This window comes from Anomalospiza imberbis, chromosome 4 (genome assembly GCF_031753505.1).
Source record: "Anomalospiza imberbis isolate Cuckoo-Finch-1a 21T00152 chromosome 4, ASM3175350v1, whole genome shotgun sequence".
Classification (NCBI taxonomy): Eukaryota; Metazoa; Chordata; class Aves; order Passeriformes; family Viduidae; genus Anomalospiza; species Anomalospiza imberbis.
The window spans coordinates 58,080,344-58,108,064 of NC_089684.1; the positions used below are offsets into that span (position 1 = coordinate 58,080,344).

At 38.1% G+C, this 27,721-nt stretch overlaps 1 protein-coding gene across 16 annotated transcripts in view; it reads right to left on the reverse strand.

Annotated features, from left to right (window-relative positions):
- Positions 1-27,721, reverse strand: part of LDB2 (LIM domain binding 2) — a 219,228-nt gene that overhangs the window by 95,565 nt on the left and 95,942 nt on the right. The window contains exon 1 of one of the 16 annotated variants that reach the window (XM_068188737.1): positions 4,013-4,145. The exons of the other annotated variants lie outside the window; for them this stretch is intronic. Within the exon in view, the coding sequence (XP_068044838.1) occupies positions 4,013-4,130 (118 nt within the window). The 5' untranslated portion in view covers positions 4,131-4,145. Of the gene's footprint in view, positions 1-4,012; positions 4,146-27,721 lie in introns of those variants that run through there. 16 annotated transcript variants of the gene reach the window in all.

Genomic DNA, 27,721 nt, shown 5'->3' on the forward strand with positions numbered 1-27,721 from the left:
TGTACTGGAATAAGTACAGGACAGGAAAAAATATTTTCAGATTGCTTTGCAAAGTTTCAAGGCTTGCATTTTCCAGACTAAATTGCACAGGAGTCACATAGTTACAGTTGTTACCACACAGAGATTTGCCAACACTCTGCTTAGAATCAAGTTGATCTCACATCTTTCAGTACAAATTTTCTGCATTTTTTTAAAATCCTTACTTTGTTAATAGACTTCATATAGTCAGCAACACACATTCCTTCAATTTTAAGTGCTTAGAATACATTGCATCTGAAACGTTATTTTTTTTTAGGTCAGAATAGACTGCATGTAGTGGATGGGTCCACAATGAATCAGTACAACGGGAAAACAAAAATAAAAATGGATACTGCTTCCCAACAGCTTGTTTGACTAAATCTATTGCTGAAACAAAAAACACACAGTTCCTCTGCCCATCTTCTAAATATTTCCAAACACTTCACAGTAACAGTTTACAGTGTGTATGTTGTACAATTCTTACAAACTGTTGAAAGCACTGATGAAAACAACCTCCACTTAATATTGTGCAGTGATAATTGCACAGGAATGCAGGCACAGGGCAGAAGCACGATTTGCATGAGGTGTCAGCACACTTCCTCTTGACTGGTATGGAATTAGTAGCCAAGCAGTAGAAGTCATTTGAACCCCTTTTCACCCACATGTGCTTTCAGTCTATACAAACAAAGATTTATAGTCAGATGAGTAACTACATACATTTGTGCTGGAGAGAGTGGTGCTGTAACTTCACTTGTAACAGGGGCGTGGGAGATAACACTTTGCATCATGGAAGTCAGGCAAAAGAGCGCTGCAGTTTGTACAGTGTCACCCTGTTCTTTTGAGAGTTTTAAAGTTTTCTGAAAGTTTTCTATGCCTTCTGATGTTTACATATTTCTACTGAATTTTCTCACATTGTTCATGGAAATAATGATTGTTTTGCATTCTTTGTCGGTGGAGAGAATTGATAGACTGTTAGTTTGACCAGTGTGGTTGGAGAGGTGGCAATTTCACCCTCCAATCCACTGTCACTTTAAGGCTGCTATATATTTCAGAGTCAGAAAATAAAGCTCTCTTTTTAGGTTCTTTTCTTCCCTCTTTTGCATCTGGCATCCGTGTGTGTTATCTCGTGTTGTAGTGTAACAGTACGGCACTTGCCTCTATCTGCCTTCTTCTAGCTGAGCCAACACAGAGCACTTCTGCAATCACACTCAAAGGTATAATTAGTGACAAAAGCAATGATAGCTCCTATAGGTGTCAGATACACCTATATGGACTTCTCTTACAGTATATCTACAGTTTATTTTCCCATAAATCACATTTAAACATCATAGGCAGCACCAGCATCTGGGCAGAAAACCTGCAAGGGAGCCTAAAGAGGCAGGACAGAGACTGCAAATTCAGCAGAGGCCACTTCTCCCCAGGAACCTGGACTTCAAGCTCGTTTTCCTCCTGCAGTGCTTTGGGCCATCAAGCTGTTGGACATTTTCAGGAAACGTAGAAGTCACAACTTCTTGAAAAGTCACTCCAGAGAGATCAGGACCCCTTATACACATATTTTTTTCCATGGGATGGTAATGCTACTGCTTTTCCTGAATCACTCAAAAAGTTTCTGTGTAAAGAGAGACCTTCCTTCCCCGATGTGCTGGATCCTGCATTGTGCTGCTTTTCTAAGCACATTTTAACAGCTGTTGCATCTCACTCATGAGTTGGCCACTATGATTCAGTTTTTATTCTACAAAAATAAAGAATTCTACCTATTCTCCAATAGCAGCCCAAATCACTTCAGTAGCACTAATGCAATCTGTAGCGTTTCAGACCATTACTCTGAAAACAGCAATTGTGTTCTGTTTTATAAGTGCCATCTATGTAACAATTTAAGTTTGTAAATCACCTCTGAATCCTTTGTGATGGAAGGTGCTATATAAACTCAAGCTATTATCATTCCTACATTTCACTGCTCCATAAATGAGATACTACAGCTCCTTCCAGCAATATGTCTGTGATCACATAACTCTCCATCCCCAGTATTTCATTTTTACTGGAATTAGTGATTAACATGAACATCACACCCTTTCCTATATCCCACTTCTCTTTGGGGTTTGGATGTTATGCCTGGCAACAGTGCACTGTCTTTCTGTAAGTGGTTTCATTGGAATCAGAGAAGAGCAATTAAATTGGCTATTAGGATGCAAAGTGTGCAGGTCAGTGCAGCTTCTGCCAGGCAAACACACCTTAAAAACACAGCCCTTAGATTCCTGCCTGTTTCTGAAAGATTCAGGCAACTATGGCAAAGCACTTCCTGAACAAATTGCAGCAAATAGCTCCTTTACACTTACTCCTTTCTATTATAATTGCTTTAAATGGGCAAAAGTTAAGGAAAACAATTGGTGATTTCTAAAAAATGTTTAAAATAGAAGGCAGTCATTGTCCTGGTCTTCATTCTCCTCAGCTTTCCCCACAAGTTTTCTTTTTGTTTCCATAGGTTTTCTCTCACCAGGGCCCTGCTGAACAAATCCCATTTGAACAGTTTGTTATTTCTCCTTCTCCTTTTTGACGTGCCACAGCAACCTGAGGGAGCCAATACTCAAAAGAGATAACAAGCTATGACAAGTAATGCAAGAAAAAATGGCAAGGTAAAAGTCATTTGACAGCATCCAGTTGATATTTCTCAGCAGTGAGGGAGAATGAGGTGCACCAGACACAATGCCAAAATTTCTGTCACCACTGTAAATTAAGTAATGTGGCAAAAGCAATCAGAGAGTTAAAAGCATCTTCCCTTTGCCCTTGTTTGCCTCATTTCTTGTTTTTCTCTTAAACTGCACCACTGGGATGAACCACAAGACTTCCCCTCTCCTTATTAAAAAGGCAAAAACTGCCTATGCAGCAACTGCAGCAGGGCTCTGTTGTTAGCAGATAGAAGGGATGCATGGAGATGAGCTACAAACAGTATCCATCTCAGCAAAGACATTTATGGGGAAAAATTGTTCTGTGAACATTACAAATTTTGGCTTTAATTAAACATTCATCTCTCACTCTTCTGAGGGTGGAGAAGGAAATCATTGTCCTTTTATACTGCAGTTAAAAGTGGAAAACATTGCATCCAGAAATACAAAGAAGAAATATTTTTCTATTCTGTGACAGCAATGAACGCTGAGGGTTATGCTGACTGAAGGTAATTACTACAGCTCTTTGCTTGTTCTTTAGAAACAAAAAAAGAACTGTTCTGCCTTAAAATACTGCTTTTTAGAAAAATCAGTAAATCATTCTGCGATATAATTTCTTTAAACAGTTGCTACAAGTGCAGACATGATTCTCCCCTTGTTGAGCTTCCCGGCCTTAAAAAATACACTCAAAGCTACATGTATATGAAGTTGAACAAAGAGAAAAACAGATAGAGGCATTCCCAGCTGAGATCAGGTTCACTGAGGGAATTAGACACTCCTTCCCAGGTCTCTGGTGAGGTAAATGAAAGTCATTACAAGTTTCTTAAGTGTGGAAAGAAAAACAATCCAAACATTAGATAGGGAATAACCAAGGAATCAAGAATGACCAGTCTCACCTGAGTCTCTTTCTTGTTTTCTCTCACAAAAACATTGGATGAAGAGTGCCAAAATGGAAAGCTAAGCTGATTTATGAGAATAACTTAATGACATTTTGGAGAGGCTTATACACTGATTTGGGAACTTTACCAGGTTTTGGTTCTGTTTCCTTCTTGCCTGTTTAAATTATTTTTTCTGTTATCTGTGTTTTCTTCCTTTTTTCAGATGGTGAATCTTCTAGAGGGTTCACTGAAGTCTGAAGTTCTTTCTTGTGGAGGAAAGGGGGATGAGGGGGTATGAGTTTGTATCTATCTATAGTAATAAAACATTCCACATGATTGATATAAAGGTTTCTGACTTTTCACATGCACTTGGGAAAGGCCTCAACTGCCTAAGCCCATTATCCACATTATGCTCCCATTTGGCTTCAATACATAGGGAAGGGGAAGACTCACTCCAGTGTTTTTGAAGATCTGATGGCAATGCACTGGAGCTCACTTCTACAGAAACATGTGGCACATCCAAAGCAGAAGAGAAGGAGCAGAAGAAGTCAGTGTAGAAGCAAAGAATCATAGAAGATCCTGAGCTGGCAGGAACCCACAAGGATCAGAGAAGTCCAATTCCTGGCTCTGAACAGGGCAGCCCCAAGAGTCACACCACGTGCCTGAGAGCATTGTCCAAACAGTTCTTGAACTCTGTCAGATTGGTGCTGGGACCACTGCCCTGGGGAGCCTGTTGTCAGAGAACACATTCAGTGCAGTAGCTCGGTGTGCTGCTGCAGAGACATCTGGGGTTGGAGTCCTGGGCAAGAGGCCAGGAAATGCCAACCCTTTGCGTGACAAAGGCACAGGGATCTGTGGCACAGACACTCAGAGACACAGCAGGAGCTGCCTACCCAAGTCTTTCACCTGATTGTACTCCAAGAGTATAAAAACACTCATTTTTTTAAGGCCCCTCCTTGGAGGCACCCAGCTCGGACTATTTTCTTATTGTATCATGATTAAACTATTGTAAGGATCTGAGATGTTACTATCGTAACATCTGAGACTCTGCTGGGGGAAATCTGGGGTTGAGCTGGTAACAAAACCTGGTCTGACATGTGGGAGTGGGGGTGTGTAGCTGTAAAGGGGCGTCACTCCTAGCTTAGGTGGTGTAAGAGAGTCTGACAGAGTGGCTTCTGGATTGGTAGATAGAGAAGTTTCCTTAACACTGTTTCAGTGCCCAACCACACTCTAGGTGAAGAATCTTTTCCTACTATCTAACCTAAACCTCCCCTGACTCTGTTTCATGCCATTCCTTCAGGTTCTGTCATTGGTCACCAGAGTGCCTGCCCCTCCTCTTGCCCTCATGGGGATGTTGAAGACCACAGTGAGGTCTCCCCTGTCTCCTCCAGGCTGAACAGAGCACTCGAGGTGAGGCTGCCCCAGCTCAGAGCAGAGTGGGACAATCCCCTCCCTTGCCCAGCAGGCCATGCTGTGCTTGATGCCCCCCTGATGGCCCTCCTGGCTGCCAGGACACTGTTGACTAATATTCAACTTGCCATCAACCAGGACCCCAAGGTCCCTTTCCACAGCACTGTTTTCCAGCATCTCATTCCCCAGCCTGAACCTATATCCAGAATTAGCCCATCCAAGGTGCAGAATCTGGCATTTGTCTGTGTTAAACTTCATACAGTTGGTATGAAGTGTGCAGTAAACAAAACTGTTCTCCAGGTCCCTGAGAACTAAAATTTCTGTTTTCAGATCACCACCATGGACTCTATCTTCCTTGCTATTTTTTTGATGGCTCTGCAAAAGTTTATCAACATTAAAGAATACAAAGTAACCATTGAATCCAAAAGATAGGAGTAACTGCTTTCACAGCTTCCCATATCTACAGTGCCACTGAGGAGAAACACAGAAATCCAAGTCTGAGAAATTGCTGAAATCTAAAATACTTTTACTGAATTTTGTAATTTCAGATGAAAGACTGAGAAAAAACTTTGCTGCAAAACATTGGTATTCATTGCAGATGATTTGTTCATGGTGCCAAATCACTTCAGTCCTTTTTCAGATGTTTTGTCCAGTCAAAAACTTGGTCATCTTGTTTCTTACATGAACTCTAAATTTCTGACTATGGAATTCTAATGCCCAAAAAATTCGTATAGCTTCTGTATGGACTGAGACCTAGATGGATAAATTAACAATGTTCTGCTATTACAGTTACTAGATGGTATTGAAGCCATCTAATTTGGAGGAACTAGAAGGAAACAGAAACCTAGATTTTATTTCTAGCTATGTGAAAAGTATGTATTTTAGGGCATATGGGGAGGACAGCTAAACAGAAAGAACAGGAGTTTTCCAAACAAGTGGATAAAAGTTGGATGTCTCATCTCGATTCCTATCTCTAACTGGAGAAATCTCCTGCAGCCTTTCAGATTATTAATCTATAAAATGAAAAGGAACAGTTTGTGTTCCTTCTAGGTCTTTTAGAATTTGTAGCAAGCTGAAGTGTTAATCATACCACTAGTCTAGCAAATTATGCATAAAAAATATTGGGATTTCACTAAGCTAAAACTGCTATAATCCAGACTGTGTTATACAATACAGAAACCTGTGCTTTAAAGACCCACTATTTAATTTCTGGAAGAACTGCCAGTTATTTCCCTTTATATAGGAAAATGCAAGTAAATACATTTTAAAAATAATATTAATAATGAATAGGTTATTTTGTCACTGAGCAGATCCTAGATATGCATCTTTCAGAATACCTTTGAACTTTTAGCCCTGCTTTGAGAAAAATCATTAAGCAGATGGCCTTCAAACACCTCCAGCAACCTAAATATTTCTGTGATTCACTTGACTGACTAATTTCGGTTTAAAAGGGTAGAAAGCCTATGCCCATTTTTCCTTACCTAAGGATGACAATCCTCAGAGTTTGTAAACTGAGCTATTAAATGAAGCATGGGTACTATAACCCCATCATTCTTGAAGATTCACACCACACTAGGAGGTTAAATTAGCTCCTCAAAATTGACAAAAGTGATTTTTGTATGTTAATGAATCAGAAAAATACTCAAAAAATATTTCTATAAATAACCAAATTCCCTTTAAACATGAAATAAAAGATGAAGAAAATCTGGTTTTAGTTTAAGGTACAGGATAAAATAATATGAGCTCAAACATTTATTGGTATTGCTAAATTGCAACAAACCTGCATGTGAGGTAGTGGAGTGCACCATAAAGAAATAAAAAACAAATGTCATTTGTTTTCACCTAAGAAAAATAAAAGAGAGTAAGATTTACGAAATAAAATGTCCTTCTGTAACACAGAATCCTGTGTGGCTCTTTACCACATTACTAATTTTTCCTGTTAGATAACCAACATCACTTGAGTATGAAACACCAAGAGCCAGATATAATCTTCTTCACTTTCAAACTCAGGTCAAATATTTGTGGAAGGAATGTGTCAAATTATAAAAATACATATGCATTATAGTTTTCTGCCAGTTTGATAGTAGAATGAAGAAAATGTTAACCTGATCACTAAAATTATGCTTTTATTCAAAATGTTACCAGAAAAGTTCATTTCTTTATCTGCATCTTATGACATGATAAGCAACTAAATAAAAAAATTATAATTTATCATTTGAATTATTATTTAATTTCAGGGCTAAATATTCAGATAAAGCTCTTTATTATGTAACTTCTACTACTATTTCAATTGTTTTGATGGAGAGGAATTTGCAAATATAACCCTAACTTTGTGAAAATCTTCAAGGAGAACTACCACCATGAATAAAGATGTAAATGTGGAGACTCTCATAGAATAAGACTAGGAATTTCTGAAAAAACCAAAAAATGAATCATGACAGAAAAAGACTCTACAGGTATTATCTTTAATAATAGTCTCAAAGTTACAAAAGCTCAGGTCTGAACTCAAATCTAAAATTCAGTTACAATAAAGTAAGAGTTTAGTTCCTGATCATTGTTTCAATTTGTAATTTACTCCACCTAACCCTGATATGTATGCAGTAAGTACAGTGTTCCTCAGATTTTTAGGAAAATTCATGTCTGCATGACTGCATTGATCTTCATCTCCTGAGAGTCAGAGAGGGTGGCCTGTGTGTGAGAGCATGTCTGGATCATTGACAGTGCCCTGGGGTTCATTGATAGTGCCCTGAAGAATGCAGTCTACCACAAATGATTAGCCGGTAATTTTACTGAGAGTTTAATGATAGTTGATGACTTTCATGAATAGCAGGTCCTGGAATAAGGATCAGCCTTTATATGATTAAAGAAAAATTCTTAGTGTTTGCAGAAGAAAACCAAAACTGAACCAGCACACATACAAAATATTTGAAATTAGGTGGCCAAATGTAAAAATAGTATGTTCTTTAAAGCTTATGTTATTTTGATCTATCACTTATAAGCAGTTAGTTTTGGGCATGCTAGTTAAACATTTGAGAGTGAAGTTATTTTCTGGAAAAGTAAGTTCATTAAATCTGTTTTGGAGCTCAAAACCTCAGTGTTTTGTATTCTCTATACACTGACTGAGATCTCCCATATTGCTTTGACTCTCAAAAATAATCCCACTTTGACAGATTGCCTTAATCTCAAAAAACAATGCAGTAATAAAACCACTATTGGTATAACATTCACATATATTCCCTTCCACCTTTTTTCAACAATAATGCCCAGATTCTTAGATCTTGGGGTTTTGTGTTTCATCATTTTGTTGTTGCTGCTGTTTGGGGGTTTTGTTTGTTTCTTTGTTTTAGTCTTTCACTGGTAATCTGAAAGGTCTGCATCAACAGCCTTCAGAATCTCGTTACAGCTTTCTTGTTTCACTGACAGAAATGTCTGATGGACGCTGATGATGCTGCTGCCTTCTGTGTAGACCAGCTCCGGCAGACATATAAAAATACAGACATTGCTACTTGTAGGCTACATAAATACTTTTAAGGCAGCCAAGAGCCATGCACTAGGGTGCCCTCTTCTCTCTGCAGGGCATTACACCAGTGATTACTTGCCAACAGTGTAGTTGTGCCTAAGCCTTGTCACCTGCCTGAGCTGCATCAGGAACTAAAATTTCTTCATCCAGAGGATTAGCACAGAGACATCAGAAGAGTTCTAATTAAACTGTGGTATAAACAAGGCACATAACCGTACAGGCAATGCCATTTGCCCTAAGCATGACAAAATGATCGATGAAATGTGGCATTGAGATCTGTTCCAGAAGAAACCTGAATTACAATGTCTGCTCTTTCTGAGGTGACTTTGCAATAGTCTCACTGACTTCAGTACAAGAACAATGCATGTATACCGACCAGAGAGGGTTGCCACAGTCTGCATTTCAAGCAGCAGCCCAGAGATGTGAAAATCAAATTGAAGTTTGGTTGAACAACTCAACTATTTCACAACACTCTTTGCTGTCCCAAATTTATCACATAGGAGGAATATACTACTCACACCTGGACTGTATTGTATGTGTGAGCAATCCATTTCTATTAATGCCTTTCTGTAGTCCCTTATTCACTAAGAGTTCTTTATGAGACAAACATAATTGCCATTATTATAAATACTGTTACTGTTTCATTGAACATATTGTTATTGCTATATTATCGTTATATTGACAAAATGATTGCTAAACCACATTAGAGCAGTATTTATGGCTTAGCATTCTAACCGTTTCTTTCTCCTGAAATCTGCTGGAAAAAATAATGGCTGCGAAGGTCCACTGAAGACTCAAATCCCTTTCAGGCCATCAGGATCTTTACTGGAGGACTGAAAATAAGATCACTATTGTAAGTATAATTAGCACATGTGAATTTCTCATCAGATAGTGGTCAGAGGCAAGATTAGCTTTGAAGCAAGTCAATGCTTTAAAGAGACAGACATGTTGGAGAATGTTTAAGAAATGCCACATAAATTAAATACAAAACTTAATATATTTTCAAATTGTTGGCCTGCCTGTGGTACAATTAATAGATATATGTTTATCCACAATGGTACAGTTTTCTCAAATATCACTGATTCCTTCTGCAGGAGAGAGAGAGAAGTCAATTTAAGATCCCCAAAATGTATAATTCTGTATACAAAAACAATACACTCCTGAAACACTAATGCACAAAAGAATAATTACATTAGGGATGTCCTGTCTTTGTTAATACCTGACAATGTAATTAATACGTTTATTTATTTCAGTAGGGTAACATTTCCCAAAGTTATGGGAACATCAACTAGCCCAAAGACAGCTAAAGATGATGAAGAAAATGAAACAACATCATTTTTACTGGCTATGAGAAGCTTGCAAAATGAAGACTGGAGGCAGGCACAAAGGTGCTAATGTGGCTGAAGTATTATGCTGAAAAGGAAAAAAAGAGTTTGATCCAATGAGGAAATTGACTGGAGTAAATGGAGAAGCAGAAGTGAAGCAGCTTAAAAAATTATTAAGAGTATCACAAGAAAATAAATACAAGAAATTGAATGGTATTCTTTCTGACTTTGGCTTATGATGGCATTTCTTCTTAATCATTGTCATCTGGACAGTACAGGTTAAATCACAGACAGATTTTATGTAGGAAGATGTTGCAAATGGATTAATTAAGGACATAGAGAGCCTGTCTGTTGCTTATACAAGACCCACTAGAAAGCTACAAGTGTGTTTCACCCACAGAGGAAGGGTATCTGGGAGTATCTCATCCCCTGCAAGAGCAGTACTTAGCTAAAGTGAAGGTCATGACCGAGTGAGTGAATTCCAGGCAACATCCAGAGCCTGAGTGCCAGTGAGCCGCACTGTGTGCATTTCTTGGCTGGATCAGCAGGAGTCTGCTTTCCTGCTCCTCCATTCCTGCTTGTATGGGTCCTTCAGACTGAGGACATCTCAGCCAAGAAATCTGGCTGCTCCAATTTCCTTCCATCTTATATTACTCCTCCCAAAGGACCTATCAGAAGTTCTTATTAAACATGTCAGTGAAACAAGACAGCATATTTGTCGCAGTCTTTGAGAAATTCAGTAAAAGTTCACCATCTTGTAAATCATGAATTCTGCTGCTGCTGAATGTATTTAATATAGAACCAACATTTATGTTGAATAATCTCTAATATTCAGTAAAACTGAAATAATTAAAAAACATCAGAGAATCTAGAATGAAGATATTGGGTTCCATTTCTTGCTTCATCTCTGGCTTGTCAGGGAAACTTGGACAACTCATTATTTCTCTCCATGGCCTACAGTCCACTTCTACAAAACAGATATGCAAACAACATATATACAAATACCACAAACCTTTAGAATAGGATATTTTCTCCTTAACAGTGTAACATTTGCCTAAGAATGAATCCTTTCCTCCCAACAGCCACTATCTATAAAAGGGTTAATTCAAAAACACCCTCAGAAACCAGAGAACTACAGGTACTCTTGATACCCTGAACATGTAATATTTATAACAGTCATACAACTTTAATTTTACTTCTTTGCCTTAGAAAAAAAAAAAAGAGTGCAATTTTTCTAAGCACAGCACTGCAGCAAAAAAAAAATGAAGCGCTCGTTAGTTTGGAATTTTCCATTCCTTTTTGCTTCTGCCTGAAAGGCAGAGGACTGTGGGGGTTTCATAGTGGAAAGAATTTAGGCCTGTCTCCCTTTGACTTGCAAATTTTAGAAACAGTGCACTATCCATCTAACTGGTTGGCAAGGATTTAATATCCCTAAATCCAGTTATGAAGCATTGTCTCCTCTACCTCCTCCCTCCCTCACCCTTCAACTTGTGTATAAAAGTTCCGTGCATGCAGAATTTACACTCATAACAGTGGTGGTCACTAGTGTCACTATGAGGTGTCAGGGTAACAGCAGTTAGAGGTCTGGCAGTGATACTGCCATAAACTCTGTATTCCCTTGGGTAAAATGATGTCTCACCTGTTAAAACTCCTGCTGGTTGAAAATATGGTGCTGATGAGTCAAATACCACGATTAAAAAATGATATTTTCACAATATTGACTACCAAGTGGTAAAATATTTCCCCATCACATATTCAGCACTGTATCAATATGCATTTATATGTCCTCTTTTTATATTTTACTTTAGAGTAAGTAGTAAAATAAGAGACCTAAATACTAAATAAAAATATGATCAAAAGTGTACTATCATTGAATTCACTTAAAAAGCTCTTCAGAAAAAAAAAATCTGAAGCAATTCCATCTGTTGTCCTCAAACCATACAGGAGTTCTTCTACTGTGCTCATCACACCAATTGCATATAAAAAAAACCACTTGTCCAGTATATATTTGTGGAGTTTTTTCATTCTTTTGACTGACTTGTGCTTTGAAAAGCAGACTTTTCTGGTGAAGGATCTATTTAAAGAGACAAGCATGTCTAAGCTAAATTGTGTACATTTTAAAAATTGCTTGATTAGTCACAGGAACAGGTAGGACTGAAGGAAAACATGCATATTTATTGTGTCATAACCCCCCTGTACTTTCAGGGGCAAAAGGTAATGTGTACCTAAAATCCCATTTGTACATGTTGCTCTCTCAACTGGACATGACCTCTGAATGTAAAAAGGCAGGCTGGTGCAGACATTATCTCCTACAGGGGGAAACGGTGGGCTGCTTATCATCCCATCAACCTCAAAGCCTAAGTCACATTTGACATCAAACCAGTGTCACTGAAATGAATGACATTCACCTATTAGATGGTACTCAGAACCAGATAAACTAGGAAACTAAGGTAGGAAGATAGGGCCATAGAGGAAATATTGGCATTTTGTTTAATGCCTACTGTGCTCACTTCAGTCCATGTAACAGAAGGAAAATAATATTAATACTGCAAAATTCATGGGTCATTTCATCAAAATCCCTATAAAGGCAATAGGAATAGTTAAAGACATGGTCTTTTCTATTTCATCACTTGTGCTTATGCACTACTAGAATTTTGTATACACCTAGTTGTTCCAAAATAAACCAAGAATTTTAGCACAATGATTAGAAGACCATCTGAAATGCACAGCATGTTTTGTGTAAAAACGCACTGTGGCTTCATATTGTGTCACAAGTTCTCTCTTACAAAGTATCAGATATGCTGCTCTCAGTTTTCTTCAGAGGATGAAATAAAAGTCCTACAGCAGAATCAAACCAAGTTCATGGTCCCATTTTGCAGTCATGTTAATGGACAAGGTAATAGCAAATCAGCAACAAATGGATCAGCAGCGCAAACTTATCAGTAAATCACTTGCTACACTCTAAAGAGTTGCCTTTCAAAATGTTGCCTGCATTACTTGAAGAGCTATATTGATTTTATATCTATCCCTGAATTTGTCTGTGTTTAAGTTTAGACTCTGGAAATAACAGTTAGCTTTTAATAAAGTGCTATTTATACAATCATACTGCAAACAAGGCTGAATTTCACACATACACAAGCGATAACCTGCCTTCCTCCCTTCCAAAGCAAGGAGAGTACTGACAGCTATGAAAGGATATGTCTTTTTTTTTTCCATTTTGGTGATTTGCCTATGTTTTTGTTTCCTGCTATGGATCAAAGAAGGAACATCTCATAGCTTTGTTTCTTCTCTTCTATTAGCAGAAAAGAGTAATCTTTACATAACCAATAATTTATTTACTGACATTTTCAAGCTCTGGTGCTAAAATGAGTCGGGCAATTCAATTATGCTTTATTTCTTTGCAGCACCTTTCTGGAGATGTTTTGCTTTTGGAAATTTTTCCAGTTTTCTTTTATTTTTCTAATTTTTTAATGCTTGCAGTGGCATCCTATCCTTTTGCTAGAACAGGACTCAAAGCCAGGATCCAGCTGTTGAGTTCACTCTTTGAACTGGCACCACCCTATTACCATTTTGTGCCATGCTGCCTGTACACCAGGCAGCCAGGAGAATGGCAAGATAGCCAGTTAAGCATAAAAAAGTGAAGAGATACCAGAACTACTTACACTCAGTCCTAAAGTGTCTGTGATTTTATTCTAGAGAATGCTGTATGTTCTATTGTGTCCGGGCAGGCAAAGCCAGGGAGCTTCAGGGCGGGCATAGCGGCAGTTGTATATTCAAATAATATTAGCAACATTTTACAACATTTGACTGTACAGCATCTTCCCACGTTTTACAATGAAAACATCTCATTGTCATAATCTGTGCGTCTCCATTGCCCAGCTCCAGCCGCTCTTGCCAACATACACATATTGAGCATTTTTTCCATACATTCTGCCCTAGGTTGACCAATTAACAACAGAATTAATTTCGTAGTGAATAAAATGGCTTTGATATTGTGTTGCTCTGTACTGAGGAAGCCTGGCAGCTAAAGGCCTAAGGAAAAAATGGATCCCTTCTCTGAAATCTCCAGGGATTGAGTCCAATGGGGTCAGGAGCGTTACTGGCTCTGACAGAGCGGGACACGCCAACAGGCAGCAACAGCCTGAGCAAGCGTGAATGATGTATCTATTTGGCAGCTTTTCTGGAGAAAAGAGCTTTGTAATAAAGACAAGGGAAATATGAAAATCACTGCATCCTTCTACAAAAGGTAGATCTATGATGGATTTGCCCTTGCTCTGTTTCTCTGGTCTCCACCAATATCCTTTGGTAAGGAAGATCTGATGAAGGAAGGTTCTTCAGGGAGGGTTTGTACACCTCTCTGCACACAAGAGAGAAGCTGTCTTGCTCCCCAAGCACTGATCTGATTTCAGAACCCAGGCTTGTGTGCTGGGAGTCAAGCCAGAGCTGCTGGAGGGAAGGCTTAGGGAGACTGAATCTGACCCTGTTGGAGGGGGAGTGTCTATCAGTGTCTGTCAGAGGAGTTACAATTGGGCAGGGCTTTAGACAGTAAAATTGCACAGTGTAAAGTGCTTGGACCTGCCACAGAGCTGGCCTTTTAAGTATATCTTGGGTTGAACAAGATAGGGATTCACGGATGACAGGATTGAAGATCTACTTCTGAAGGGACAGCCAGGTGACACAGCTGCACATGAAAGGAAGCCCAGGGCCCAGACAGGGAGAAAGGCAGGAGGTGTTCAGAAGCTGGAGCCATGGTAGAACCTGTCAGAGCTCAGGAGAGCTACTGCATGTCCAGGCAAAAAAAGCTAATCTTTAAGGAATGTGCCACAGATTCCTTCTTCTGTCCTATGTCATCTTATCCTAAGGACCAATTTGAACATTACAGAAGAGAAGAATGTAGAGACCTTGTTGGAAGGCTAGCTAAACTAATAAAGAAGTTAAAATTAAGCTTTAGCAAAGGACTGGGTGTAATATATAATCATTGGAAAGATGGCTGGGAAAAAAACTACTAATTTCTAATGTGAGGAAAATTTAAAATATGCAAGATACCCAAAGATGGATTTTAAATACTTAAATGGGGGATTGATGTTATCTAGAAGTGAAGAAACAGAGGCAGAAGATGTGGCAAATGGCAAATTAGATACAGACCCTGCTACCTGGGTCATGGTATATATGGCAGGATAGATCTGCTGGATTTTCTGTAGTGTGACCATAATGTCATTTCAAATCCAAAGGAGGCTAAAAACATTTGTTCAAAGTCTTCTCCTTCTTTCATTTCTCTGGGACAGAGTAATATGACTGTGTGTGGGAGAGCCTTTTTGTGTGTGCTAGGAGCATCAGTAAGGAAATCTCTGAGAGCTGAGGAGAAGAAGCTGCCTTTGCCTTAGCAACTAAAAATTGAAAGTTTTTTCAACATGTCCCTTGTACCTTAAAAAGTTCTAGCCTCAGGTGCCTCTACCCATTTGCAGAAGCATGCTGCACTATACTCTGCCCTTTCATTAAATTAACCATATGCACAGAGTCTTTCCTCCACTACACACGCTGCAAGCTCAGAGAATAAAATTTTGCTCTACTTCCCAAAGGCTTACAGCTCAGTCAAATCAAAAGCAATTTACTCTAGAAAAACTAATAGCATTCTTCTTCATGAGAGGTATTTCCATGCCAATTTCAAGTTTTTACCTATAGCTGAACAAGCTGTCAGAGTCTACAAATATTCTCGTAAAAGTGGAAAAGTATGTTTTATCTTGGCCCATACCAGGAAACGGCTCAACCCATGTTCAGGCACAGGGGATTCCCAGGTAGATATGCAGCAGGAGCATTTTCAGGCTCCAAGTGAATACTTTGGCAAGTTTTAATTGACTGAAACCAAGAAGTTCATATGAAAACTACTATGCAAGTTCAACATGCAATGCAATCCATAAGAGCCCATAATTGCACCTGAAAATTTGGTAGTGACTCTTGCTTCAATAATAACAGCAAAAAAAAAAAAAGGCATTTGAGAAAATGAGCTTTGTTTTCATGCTTGTTTTGCATGCATGGCAGAAGCTGCACATCATCAGTTTCACTATTCCCTGTGCAGAAGCATTCACTTGCTTAGCTCCTGCCATTTGTTCAAGCATTGCAGACAGTAACCAGGAAGAAAGACCTGTTTAAAGGTTCAGGATAAAACAATTTAAAGCCACAAAATGCAGCAGCAAAATGGATGAGTTTTAAAAATCCTGCAGTCCTCATGGGCCTTGGATTGCCATTGCTTGCTCTGCAGTATTGAAAATCAGGCCACCTACTTATGCCACAAAGAGAATTAAAACCTAATTGAGGCATCTTTGCAAAATCCTTGCCATCACCTTTAAGCCTGTGATTCTACTCCTTAAAAAGTGAATCAAACCTACAAAAATGCTAACCCTAACCTAGTAAATAGTAAAAACATCTTGCCTTTTCAGCGACTGCTTGCACTGAAGTCCTGTCTGACATTTACCTCATGCAATGTGGTCTAAGGTGAAGAAAGGAACTTTTTTTCCCTCCCTCACAATTTCAGATTTTCATTTTGTGTGGAAAAAAAGTTATAGCCACATTTCTGTTTCCATTGAGTGTTATACAAGGCTTTAAGTGAGAAAACAAAGGAGTTAATTTACATCTAAAACCGAATTAGCACACACAAGAACTAAAGCATGTGAGAAGTCCTAAGATACTTGTTTGTTTATGATAATAATGTTATTTATTTACGTGGTCTGCATGCTTCCTCTGGTAGACAGAACCAAGACACTATTTATAAGTGATGCAGCGTGATAGAGTCCATCTATCCTTCTCTGATAAAATAATAGTAAAGCTACATACAACCTTTTCTGCTTAGTCATTTTCATTATTTCTGATGTTACTGAAAGCCTAAACTAATATTAACTTCTGTATTATGTATGGTTATTCCTAACATGGTATATTATACAACCTCAAAAAAACCTCTGAGAACTATAAGCCAGAAATAATTAAAAAACAATGTTAAATAACCTGAGCATTGTTCTCAATTAAGTTGTTTTCTAATATTTAAATATTTAAAATTCTAATATTGAACAGGAATATGCACAACTTTAAGGAAATACATGTGTACATATGTGTATATATATGTATAATTAAAAAATAAATTTATATTCTTAAAATTAATTAATCAATCTTATTACTGGTAGTTTACAGAATTTGCTGGACTTGTTCCTTTCAATGGCAAAGCTGAACATACTTTCAGAGTGATAATTTCTAGGGTTAATTGTCATAGTTTCCTTGACGCAATCTTCTCCACCAGCTTTATTTTATCTGCCAGAGTACCAATATGCCATGATTAGCATAAATTAAACTAAATAAATTCAGTGGGTTACTATATTATTTTATGCTAATCCATTTATTTATTTATTTTTAAACATTTCAAGGTTAGGGATGGGTGAGCACTGTGATGGTGAATTCCTAAGCCAGCTTGTTCAAATTCAGCTCAGAAGTGCTTAAAAACTGTGTGATTTTTTTTTTCCAGAAATGTAAAGGAGAAAAAATTCGGTGTGAAAAATGTTGCCAAGTACAAACTGCTCTATCATTATACACTGACCTTTTAGGGCTGTACTGGTGGCACACTACTGTGAGGCAAGGAACTCAATACATGCAACTCAACAGCACGAGCAAAGGAAAAAGAAACTCCAAGTAAATTTACTTGCATGACTCACATGAGAGGCTTTCCTGCTGGTAATAGATATATCCTGACCTCCTGTTACCCCGAGTAATGGTCTTTCAGATTTTGGAAAGGAGTTCGCACATGTCGAACAACTGGTTCACGCCAGCTGCCATAACATTACTCACAAAGTCCCTCCTTGTGAATCTGCTGACAACAGGTAAACTGGAGAAGGCTGGAGAATGGGCCAGTGGTGCACATGATCAATCAGATGACCAGACAGCTGCATTGGTGCCTCTGTGGTCTGACAGGAAAATTTCTCAGAACACATGTGAAGAGCACACGTAGCATGTTTATCACTGAGTGACTCTCTCTTCAGGACAAGATCTGACTCAAAACCATGGTCAGCCAGTATTTGAAAAGTTGTTGAAGGGAAGTATACAATATTCCATCCTATCTGCCAGCACAGCTTGTGCAAACACACTCTACCACATCATGTAGAAATGAAACCAGCAGTGTTCTCTATTATCAAATTTTAAAGTATCTTCATGTTTGTCCGTTTATATATAAGAAAAACTGTGACTCTTACTTCTGTTCCAAAGAAAATGAAGAAAGAGTATGACAGTACAGATAAAGAAGAGACACAGTACCTGTGTATGCAGGGACAGGATTAAACACAAGGGTCCATCCACTGTGGAAAAAATAAAGGTCATGTCCAGAATGCACAGTTAAGACAAGAAAATGCAAATTTTAATTGCCTGGGATAGAGAATACACAAATTGATCACCTAAAGTATGTCTTTATAGTCTCTGCCAAATTAACTGATAGCCATAGGCATCTCTTATGGTCTTAGCTTAAATTAAGTGCCAAAGTGGCAAATGATCTGTGCATGTTCTGAGCATTTCACAATAACAGAAAACAGATGAAGAAAACATCAAGTGAGAACCATGTCCCACTAATAACTTACAATTTCTACTAACCATTCAAAAACCAGTGTTGCAAACTAACTAGTCCTGGTGGACTGGCTGGTCTTATCATGTGTTTTCTTTCTGTATATCACAAGAGCTAATGTTTATAGGGCAGGAAAAATACATGACAGCACCTTTTGTCATCCAGAAGTGTATGCCAGCAAGAATTTGAACTGAAAGCCTTCAGTTTGGAAATCAGAATGGACAGCAAGGAAGGGTTAGAGCCTTTAGATGGACCTTCATTTTCAGGGCTCATATGCTGTGGATGCCAAGTCTCAGACAGGTCTCTTGTTTTGCTGTCCATGAGGCTGCTCCTTCCCCAAATCCAGCAGCCAAGTGTGAGCCCTCTCTACTGCCAAGTCAGTGGGCAACTGAGATGAGAGCTCTGGTTAAAGCTGAGGTAACCCTTGTGAGACCAGCACCACAGGAGTTAGCACCTTGTAGGACCCAGACCTCCATGAATTATATGAAAACTGTTGTCAGTAGTAACTGTTGACTATGGAAAGCAATTTAGAAATATGTATGAATTTAAAGCACTCGAAAAAAGGGCAGCTAAAAAAGCACGAAAGCAGATACTGGATGCATTGTATCACATAAATCATAGTAGCTTTCCTTCACAATGATTTTCAAGATGATATCTGAAAGGATCAAACCCTATAAACATTAAGAAGGGTGTCAGATGCTGAAAGCCATCAGAATCCCTTGTTCTATCACTCTGAATACATTATTGCATCTCCCTTTCTAATGCTGAAAATGGATAGATTTTCAGATAAAAATTAGGAGAAGCTGAATTGGACTCCCTCTCTGGATTCTTGTAATGTATGCATTTTCATAGTGTTTTGGGTAAAGCATTCAGGGAAAAAATCGCATGTATTTATGGTCAAATTACTGGCAGCTTAGCTTTGCAAATGCTGTAATTTAACTGTTTAACAGTAAATTAAATTTACAGTTTGTAACGTAAATAAATTCTTTTAAACTCAAATAATAGTAAAGAATACGTGTATAATAGAAATTCTGTTTAACAATGACAGATGATTTTCACAACAGATAAAATTTACTTATTTCAGCTTGTATTTATTACTAAACAGTCTCACGATAACAGAGATTGTTTCCAACTATAAATGTGTTAAAACATTTAATAGTGGAATCTTGTCATATTCATGTACAGTAATAGAATGTCATAAAATCCTATTCCAAATTGCAAACTCAAGCATAAAAATTAACTTTATATACTAAGGAGGACAGGTTGAAATTACTGCTATGGGGTCAGAAAGTAACGCACTGGTTAAAATTTTGATTCTGCTTAACATATTTTTAAAAAGAAATCCTAATTATTTTGATATTTCTAAAAGAATCAGAAAGAATTTAGGCTTCAGTTCTGCCAGGATGATCTCTGCTAACAAATGTTGCTACTCTATCAAGCTGTTCTGACTTTAGTCCTCTAGGGTGTACAGATGCAGACAAGTTTGTAAGATAAGGGCCCTTATGTTAAAATTCATAGGAAAGGTCATGTTTCTATACCATTTATGAAGTGCTGAGCAGATCAATGGAATGCACAAAACAAGACAGGAAGACACAGAAATTGTTTCCTGCAGACTGGCACTCCTGGAAGCAGCACTTGGGAAATACAGAGGGTTAAGTATTGCCACCACTACCCAATTTTGGGGCATTCTTTACTTCTAGCCTGCTGATGATTTGGAAGTGAGGTCGGGAAACAGAGAGTCCCTCTTCCACTTGCAGGAGCAAGCACATGGATACCTTCAAAGGCCCCTAATGAAGTCAACATGCTCAGCTGACATAACTCTCTTCTTAAAAAACAGGACACAGTTTTGTGGGAGCCTTCTAGCAAGCAAGCAAGGGTAAATCTCTGGTAATTACTTCCCTCTGGTGCTGACCAAAAGCCTTTATGCCACAGAGAGGCCATGCCTAGAGCAAGGGGCTCCTCGCCACGCATGGTGGGCACAGTTTAAAAGCCCACACTGACCAACACAAAAGGAAACACTGAGCTGTGCAGCACTTCTCTTCTTCAGGTCCTATGGCATGAATATGGCCACACTAACCCCTGCTTAGTCTTGGGCTGCAGCCAGTCCCACTGGAAACTTTTCCCTTTGGATTAAGTCCTCAATGTATACCTTTTTGTATCTAGCACAACCTGACCCTGAATTCCAACAGCCAGCAGTAAGAAAGTCATAGCAACACAGGGTTTATCTCACACAATCACAATTACCCTTTTGATACTTTTCTTTCATTTATACGGGAGACTCTTAGCTTGCTTTCTATTTCATCTGCTTCCCAGAGACCAAATTTACCTCCCTTAGCGATGTTTTGCCCCATAAATGAACACTTCATGATAGATACACTACTATACCTTACACGTGACATTTCCTGTAGAGCAAAAAAGGCTCTTAAAGGGACTTTGTGACTTTACCCTACTGAAGCTGAAGAGGCCCAGATATAATTAAGGATGGCAGTTGGCTGGCAGTCCCTCAACAGCAGCCGCACCATGTCAGTCCTTTTAAAATCAGCAAAATAAAAAGAAGGTCATTCAGAACTGTGTTTTGGGGCCAGGCACTTGCAAGAGAACTGAAAATGATCTAAACTAACAGCCTGGTACCATTCAGAAGTACTCTACAAAATAAAGCATGCTTATTGATGATTTGGAAGTAGAGGTCATAATAGTTGTATTTCTGAAAGCTCTGAATATTATTTTCTGAGATTTTCCTCTTCCTATATAGCCAATGGTTTAATAAAGGCATTTTGTTTAAACCATATCTATTATATACTCATATGTATTCTTTTGAGGATTATGTGAGCTACCTTAACTCACATTGAATAATATTGCATTCAGCACACACCCCCACCGAAGCTGATACAGGCTTAGGTACCAGCTAACATGAGGACTAGCATCAGAATCTGACCCTTACTGCTGGAGAACCCATACAGTATCTTAACCTCACAAAGAACCCAAAGTGCTTTACAGATTGAATATGCAGCAATTGATCACTCAGGCTGAGGTGTCCTCAGGAATCTCTCATCAATTGTACATGAGGTATGCTAAGACTACATCTAAGATGGCACGTTTTCAAACATAAGCTGAGAATATGTAGAAGTCTTCTAAAATGAGGGACGGTCTAGCTATTAAGAGCAAAATCAGCTCCCATCTTTTAGCTGTTTTAAGTCACTGACAGCTGGTTCAGTCTTCCCACAAATAGCTCTAGCTTATTTAAGAATGCTTCATTTTTCCTGTACCACCACTTCCCATTTGCTATTTCCTGCTTTAAAAAGAAAAAGAAAAAAAAGGTAGCTCGTTGAAAATGTAAATTATATAAATAGTGTACCAGAAAAAATTAAAACATGAAAGTCAAAAGCATTGCTTTACTTGTTTTACAAATTACAGGAGTTGAGACCTATGTCTCCACATGCTGCCCCAGAGCTGTGCCAGAGCTCTGCCCACTATATCACAATGCCAGCAAAAATGCTGCCGAGTTAGTCCTTGCAGTTTTCTCTGCAATAGAAATATTCCTTGCAGATTCTCTTTCGTTTAGTCAATTTTTAGTCAATTGAATTTCCAAGCAGTCATGTTCTGGTGGATGAAAAAGCTGTTTTCCAAGTGCTGCAGGGAAACATGATTTTATTTCTATATTTGTTTCCCTTGGAATTTAAAAATAAATGTGACCAACATCTCTATCACAGGTTCTGAAAGAAGCTAAATTCTAGACCAAGCTAAAAATGAATTTTAAAAACGTTCATTTCTTCCAACAGTGAAAACAACAACTTTGACAAAATAAGAAAGTGAGCAGTACCACTAAAGTGATGTGTTGTCCTGCCACTCCGCCTTGTGCTTGCCTGGCTTTCTTCTATGCATTTAAAAATAACACAGATACTTTCACACAGAGCATCTCTGTGATGCTTTTCATTTATCTGGTCCTTTGCACTTCCAGCTAACATCTAATGCAGGAGGCCCCAGCTCTGTTGTGAAGGCATTTGGTTCAGCTTTACAAGAGAGCAAGCTGTGAAGTGCAGTTTGTGCAGGAACCACACTGCTGGACTTTAACAGCAATTTTCACTTAGCTCTCAGCATCCAGAAGCCACTTTGCATTCAAGTGATCCTAACTTAAGCAAAAGGTATACAATGCACAAAAGAAATAAAATGAAATAAAGGGAAATGCTATTTTCCCCCAGACAAAATATAAACTTTGCCCGTTCACATTTTGTAGATGTAGTGTTCCCATAAACAAAGGGAAAAAAAGGGAAAAAAGGGGGAAAAGTGGAAAAAAGGGAAATTCTGCCTAAACTGAGAAATCTGTTGGCAGGGTTGTGCCTTCCAGTCCTGTACAAGAGACAAGGTAGCACAATTTTCATTAAGCTTTCTAACTGTGTCACAGCAAAACTAGAGCCATGCCACTGACTTATATTCACCCTCCAGTAAAGTGGCAGCTTTCTCCACCTCTTGTTTGACTTCAAGGATTTTATCCAGAACAGTGGCATTTTTGCAGTGAGAACTGTGCCTGCTAATGTCATTAGTGCTCTAAGTTCAAACCCTGTTTATGACAATAGCGAGAGTGTCTAATTATGACGCATTCCTAAATACAATGAATCAACAACAATCAAGGAGCAGGACTTGATAAAGTTCTGACACAAATTCTGTTTTAAAACTCCATGTTTTCATGTGGAGTGGACACATGAAAATCAGGCTCTGTGGGGGAAAAATTAACAAATCTTTGAAAAAAACCAAAGCTGCATAATCTGTGGTATTTCAGTTGGTCTTTATCCGCAAAATCCCAGATCTTTGTTTAAGCTACAAACAGACTATAAAAATCAGCTTGCTGGCCTCTCTCCTTATTATCCACATCCCTGCACAAATCAAATGAAGCTTTTGCTGTAAAGCTGATAAAAAACACCACACACATGAGCAAGCTGATGTATTTAAAAAGTGGTTATCATTTCTAATCCTTTCCTCTCTCTCCAGGGAATATCATATTTCCAAGGAACACACAAAACTCCACCACTGAGCACACATCAGCACTTATACTTGTTTTGATTAGGGATTTTCTAAAATAACAATGAATGAAGTAGTCTGGCATTATCGTTGATTTTTAGCACCTAGGGAAGAAGTATGACAGTCATCCAATTGTTTAAAATCACTGAATAGCCAGGACCAATTCTGACAAATATTTGTACTCACATAATCTATTTCAAAACCTCACAAAATAAACTACAGTACCTGGTTTGATATCAGGCTGATGCTTTTGCCATCTTTTTGTAGATAACCTTTGTAGAACCCCACATGTAACCCAGAACAAGAGAAGTGGTTACAGATGCTAAACTTATGCCTGAGCTCTCTTAGCAGGCAGGTACTGGGATTCAGGTTATTGACTGAGATGCTCTCCAGTTCCACTTCCTTGCCAAACAGAGCAAATTTTATTATTTAATGTAGACATATCCAAATGATATATCTAGATCCACTCTAGACAACCAAGTTTAGATTCATGAAAGGTCTAATGCTCATTTCACATAGATGTAAGTCTAGTCTTGCAATTTGCTGCAAGCCAAGGAGTGACAACACTGGAAAACCAAGGCGGTGTAAGACTGAGGTCCCACCTCCTAGAATTCAGTTTTTCAAATTGATTTGTTACAGATTCAAGCCAAAACCTGGGAAGTCTGACTTACAACTTGTGCAGAGAGGTTTAAATGTCTCTCTTCATGTTGTGCACTGTAGAATTGTGTCCACACAGAAATTGTCTTATAAGTAAAACTGCAGCCATGAGTTATGACTTTTAGACGCTTGAAAATATACACAAACACACACACACACAAAGAACATAGAACAGAAACAAGCACTTAATTTGACTGACAAATTTTTGATGGCTTCAGCATGGAGAAAGGTGTTTCTTCAATGTGGGCTGGACACAGTGAGTTTTACATTCACGACAGAGGTTTGTGTGTCAAACACCATTAACATTTAATGTTGTGTGTGATTTTTAGCTTGTGTAACACACCACATGCTTTATGCTACTTAGATTCTATCAATTTAGTCATGTCCTAAGAACCTCACCTTTTACATGAAGGCAAGTGGGACATTTACATTTACAAGCATCATAGGGAGCAGGGTGAGGTAACAGCCTGCTCCCTGTCAGGCAGTGGGTGACCTTGAAAACAGAAAAGGACAAGAAAATGGAGATGAATCTACTAATTTAACAACTCTTTGCTCTTCTTAATTTTTAAAATGTTGGTAAACAGCAGGAACAGCACTTCAGAAGTAGCCACAGAAATTTGGGAATTATGAAATATCAAAATAAAATTTATGTATTGGATTTAAGCCAGTAACATCTGTAGAATTTTCTCCTGTAAATAAAGTCCTTCTGTTTCAATATTTTTTTTTTTTTACATTAAAATACATAAAGCAAAAACTCAAGCCTAATTTGCTTCAGAAGCAGCACAGACAAGTAGCTGTTTGAGAAAACTAAATTTAATTGAACATGGATATGTAATTTAAAGAAATACAAACAAAACTGACATTAGAGAAGGACTAAGCATGAATTCCAGCAAAATCTTCTCTCTTTAGCTAAAGGAGGTTGTCAGGGTTGTTTTGTTCTTTTTTTTTTTTTTTAATTTGGCAATTTCTGTTAAACAAATAATCAGATAAAACAAATAAAAACAGAAGTAACACCTGTGCAGTCTGACATGAGCACAGACTTAAATTGGATTCAACTTTTAACAGCCGCCCTCAGGTGCCTGAGGAATCATAGCAAGGTAATTCAAACACTGTTAGGCCAGTTTTCAATGGACTTCTGTCAGTTGAACAGCTGATAAAAGCCATCTGGACAATCAAATACTGCATAGTTCAAGATACAGAAAGTGGTGAATATGTGTAAGCCCAATCAGTCTGAATGACAGATCTGCCTCCTCACTGCCTTGTTTTTTGTTACTGTTTTTGACAGCTATATATATTCCATTTTCAACAGAGTTCAGAAGTCCAGGCCCTATCTATATGGCATTTTTAATTCACATCTACACAAATGTCATGGTATTTCTCCAGGGGAAAAAAAAGTGTAGAAGCTGATTTTTGTGTCAACTAATAAAATTATTGCGTAGTTCATTCAATTATATTTTCTTAGCCGTGTATCTATAGGGATACCTAACAGTTACAAGGCAAACGACAAAGATAAGATGATGTAGTCTACACAAGCTGTCACTACTACCTGAAAAGATATAACTGAAGAAGTGGTATAGGAGAGGCTTGGTCCTTCCCACGGACCTAACAGGTTACCTCTGCTACCCTAAATGAGAAAGCTATGAATCACTAACAGTTTAGCCACACAAATCCAATGTACAACTGACATGTGATTTGCCCTTTTCTATCAGATATTTAATAACAGAGAGAGACCAGTATCTTCTGCCTCTAAGATGCTTTCTCGCCTATGGGAAACTTAGAAATACAGACTGACGTTATCCTAGATGCTAAAACTTAACAGATGAAAATGGTGGCTATTTGCAGGACTAGTTTTTTCCATGGCACAGATTTGCTCTTTAAATGTGCTTTGATATACAGGTCTGCATTTTCAACTGCACTAGTAATATCAGCCACCTAATCTTACAGTGGCTTGCCACACACAGGAGGCATTTATGTCCTCTTCCTGCCCATGACAATCCTCCCCTCAACCATGCAAGTAACTTCCACTGATTTTGTGGAAAATTAGATGTGTTGGAATTTTGAAAATGAGGCCAATTTTTATAGCCTTAGACATATGTTTTAGGACATATTCTAGGACCCTTGTTGTGGACCCTTGTCGCTGTTCATCATTCTCACAGTGCAAAGTGCTGCCTTGGTAGTAAGGAATGGAGATACAAGAACACATCTAAGTAGAACTGGTGTGTGTTGCAAGCAAAGACAAACACTCTATTGCAAACATCACATCCAAAATTCACACCATCTAATTTCATCTAGGACTTCTGGACTTCTATTTGCAAGAAGGTCAACAAGAAAGTCTTTTCAGAAGGTAACTCTCTGATGAACATGGAGGCTCCCAGAACCTGTGTGTGTGAAAAATAATTTGAGCTGTCTGATATCCATTTCCCATGTGTGGAAGTGTTTAGGATAGGCAATCAAAACTGCATCTGGACTTTTCCAACAGAAAAAAATCTTACCTGAATTATCTGTCACAATCTGAATAGACAAGATTTTGATCCTGTTAGCTGCATCGCTTAGACCTCCACTTGTTGAGGTTTAAGTCACAAATCACAGCAGAAGGCAGCAGCTTTATTTAGCACATACAATATATGTGCTAATACATTGTTTGCACAGTGTAATCTACAGATTTTGGTTCTGAATTAAAGAAGAAAAAAGTTTGCAAAAGCACAAATTTTCAGGACAGTTACTGGATAGGAATCCCCGTGTATAGAATTTTTTAACCTCCAGGACAATAAAAATGTCAGAGACAAAATAAATGAGAGCATGGTAATTTTCCTCATAAAAACTAGAGGTTAAATTAAAAAAAAAAAGCTGAAAAGTCTGTGCTCAAATGGAAACTGTCTCTTCTCCCTTGATAATATGATGCAGGCAGACATACCACAGAAGATTAGAAGTAACCTGCAAGGTTTTATTACCTTTGATTTTTAGCTCTGTGCTACATAAAATTAATTTGTATTTTGCACTAGAAAATGCGTGGCATAGGATTAATGATGGCAGTGTGGAAGAAAGGATTTTTTTTTCTCCTGTGGAAGACCTGTGAATTCTTCTCAGACCTCAAACAGTACTTATAGCAAGAGAAAAATATTTGCTTTGCAATTTATGGCACTATACCACTCACAAGAGGCCCAGTTCAGATCATGCATGATTTCAAACTTCTGGTTATATAGCTAGACCTCACTGATCCTGATCTTAGAACCAGATTTGATCTTTTAGAATGATATGCAGCTTAGCAGAGTATTTGGCAATTTTCCAGATCCTGAGAAAACAGCAGTTCCCATGCTATTTCAGCACCTTCTATCTAAAATGAGGCAAAATGTGCCAAAGGTGACAAGACCAGAAAAATAAGAGCAGTAAGTAATAGTAAAATAAGAAGTTAACTAAAGAAATAATTTTCTAACTACACAGCATCTTGTTCAAAACTTCAGGAAGGGCGATCTAAAGAAAAAAATCTGATTTTTAAATTAAATTTCAGGAACTACAACTCAGAGGATTTGTGTTTTCTTCCTATCATCTATACATAACTAGAGCAAGACAATTCATATTGTACTCATTATTTCCAGAATTTTAAGAATACAATTTATCCAGGTCATATGTTGTCTTTCAGA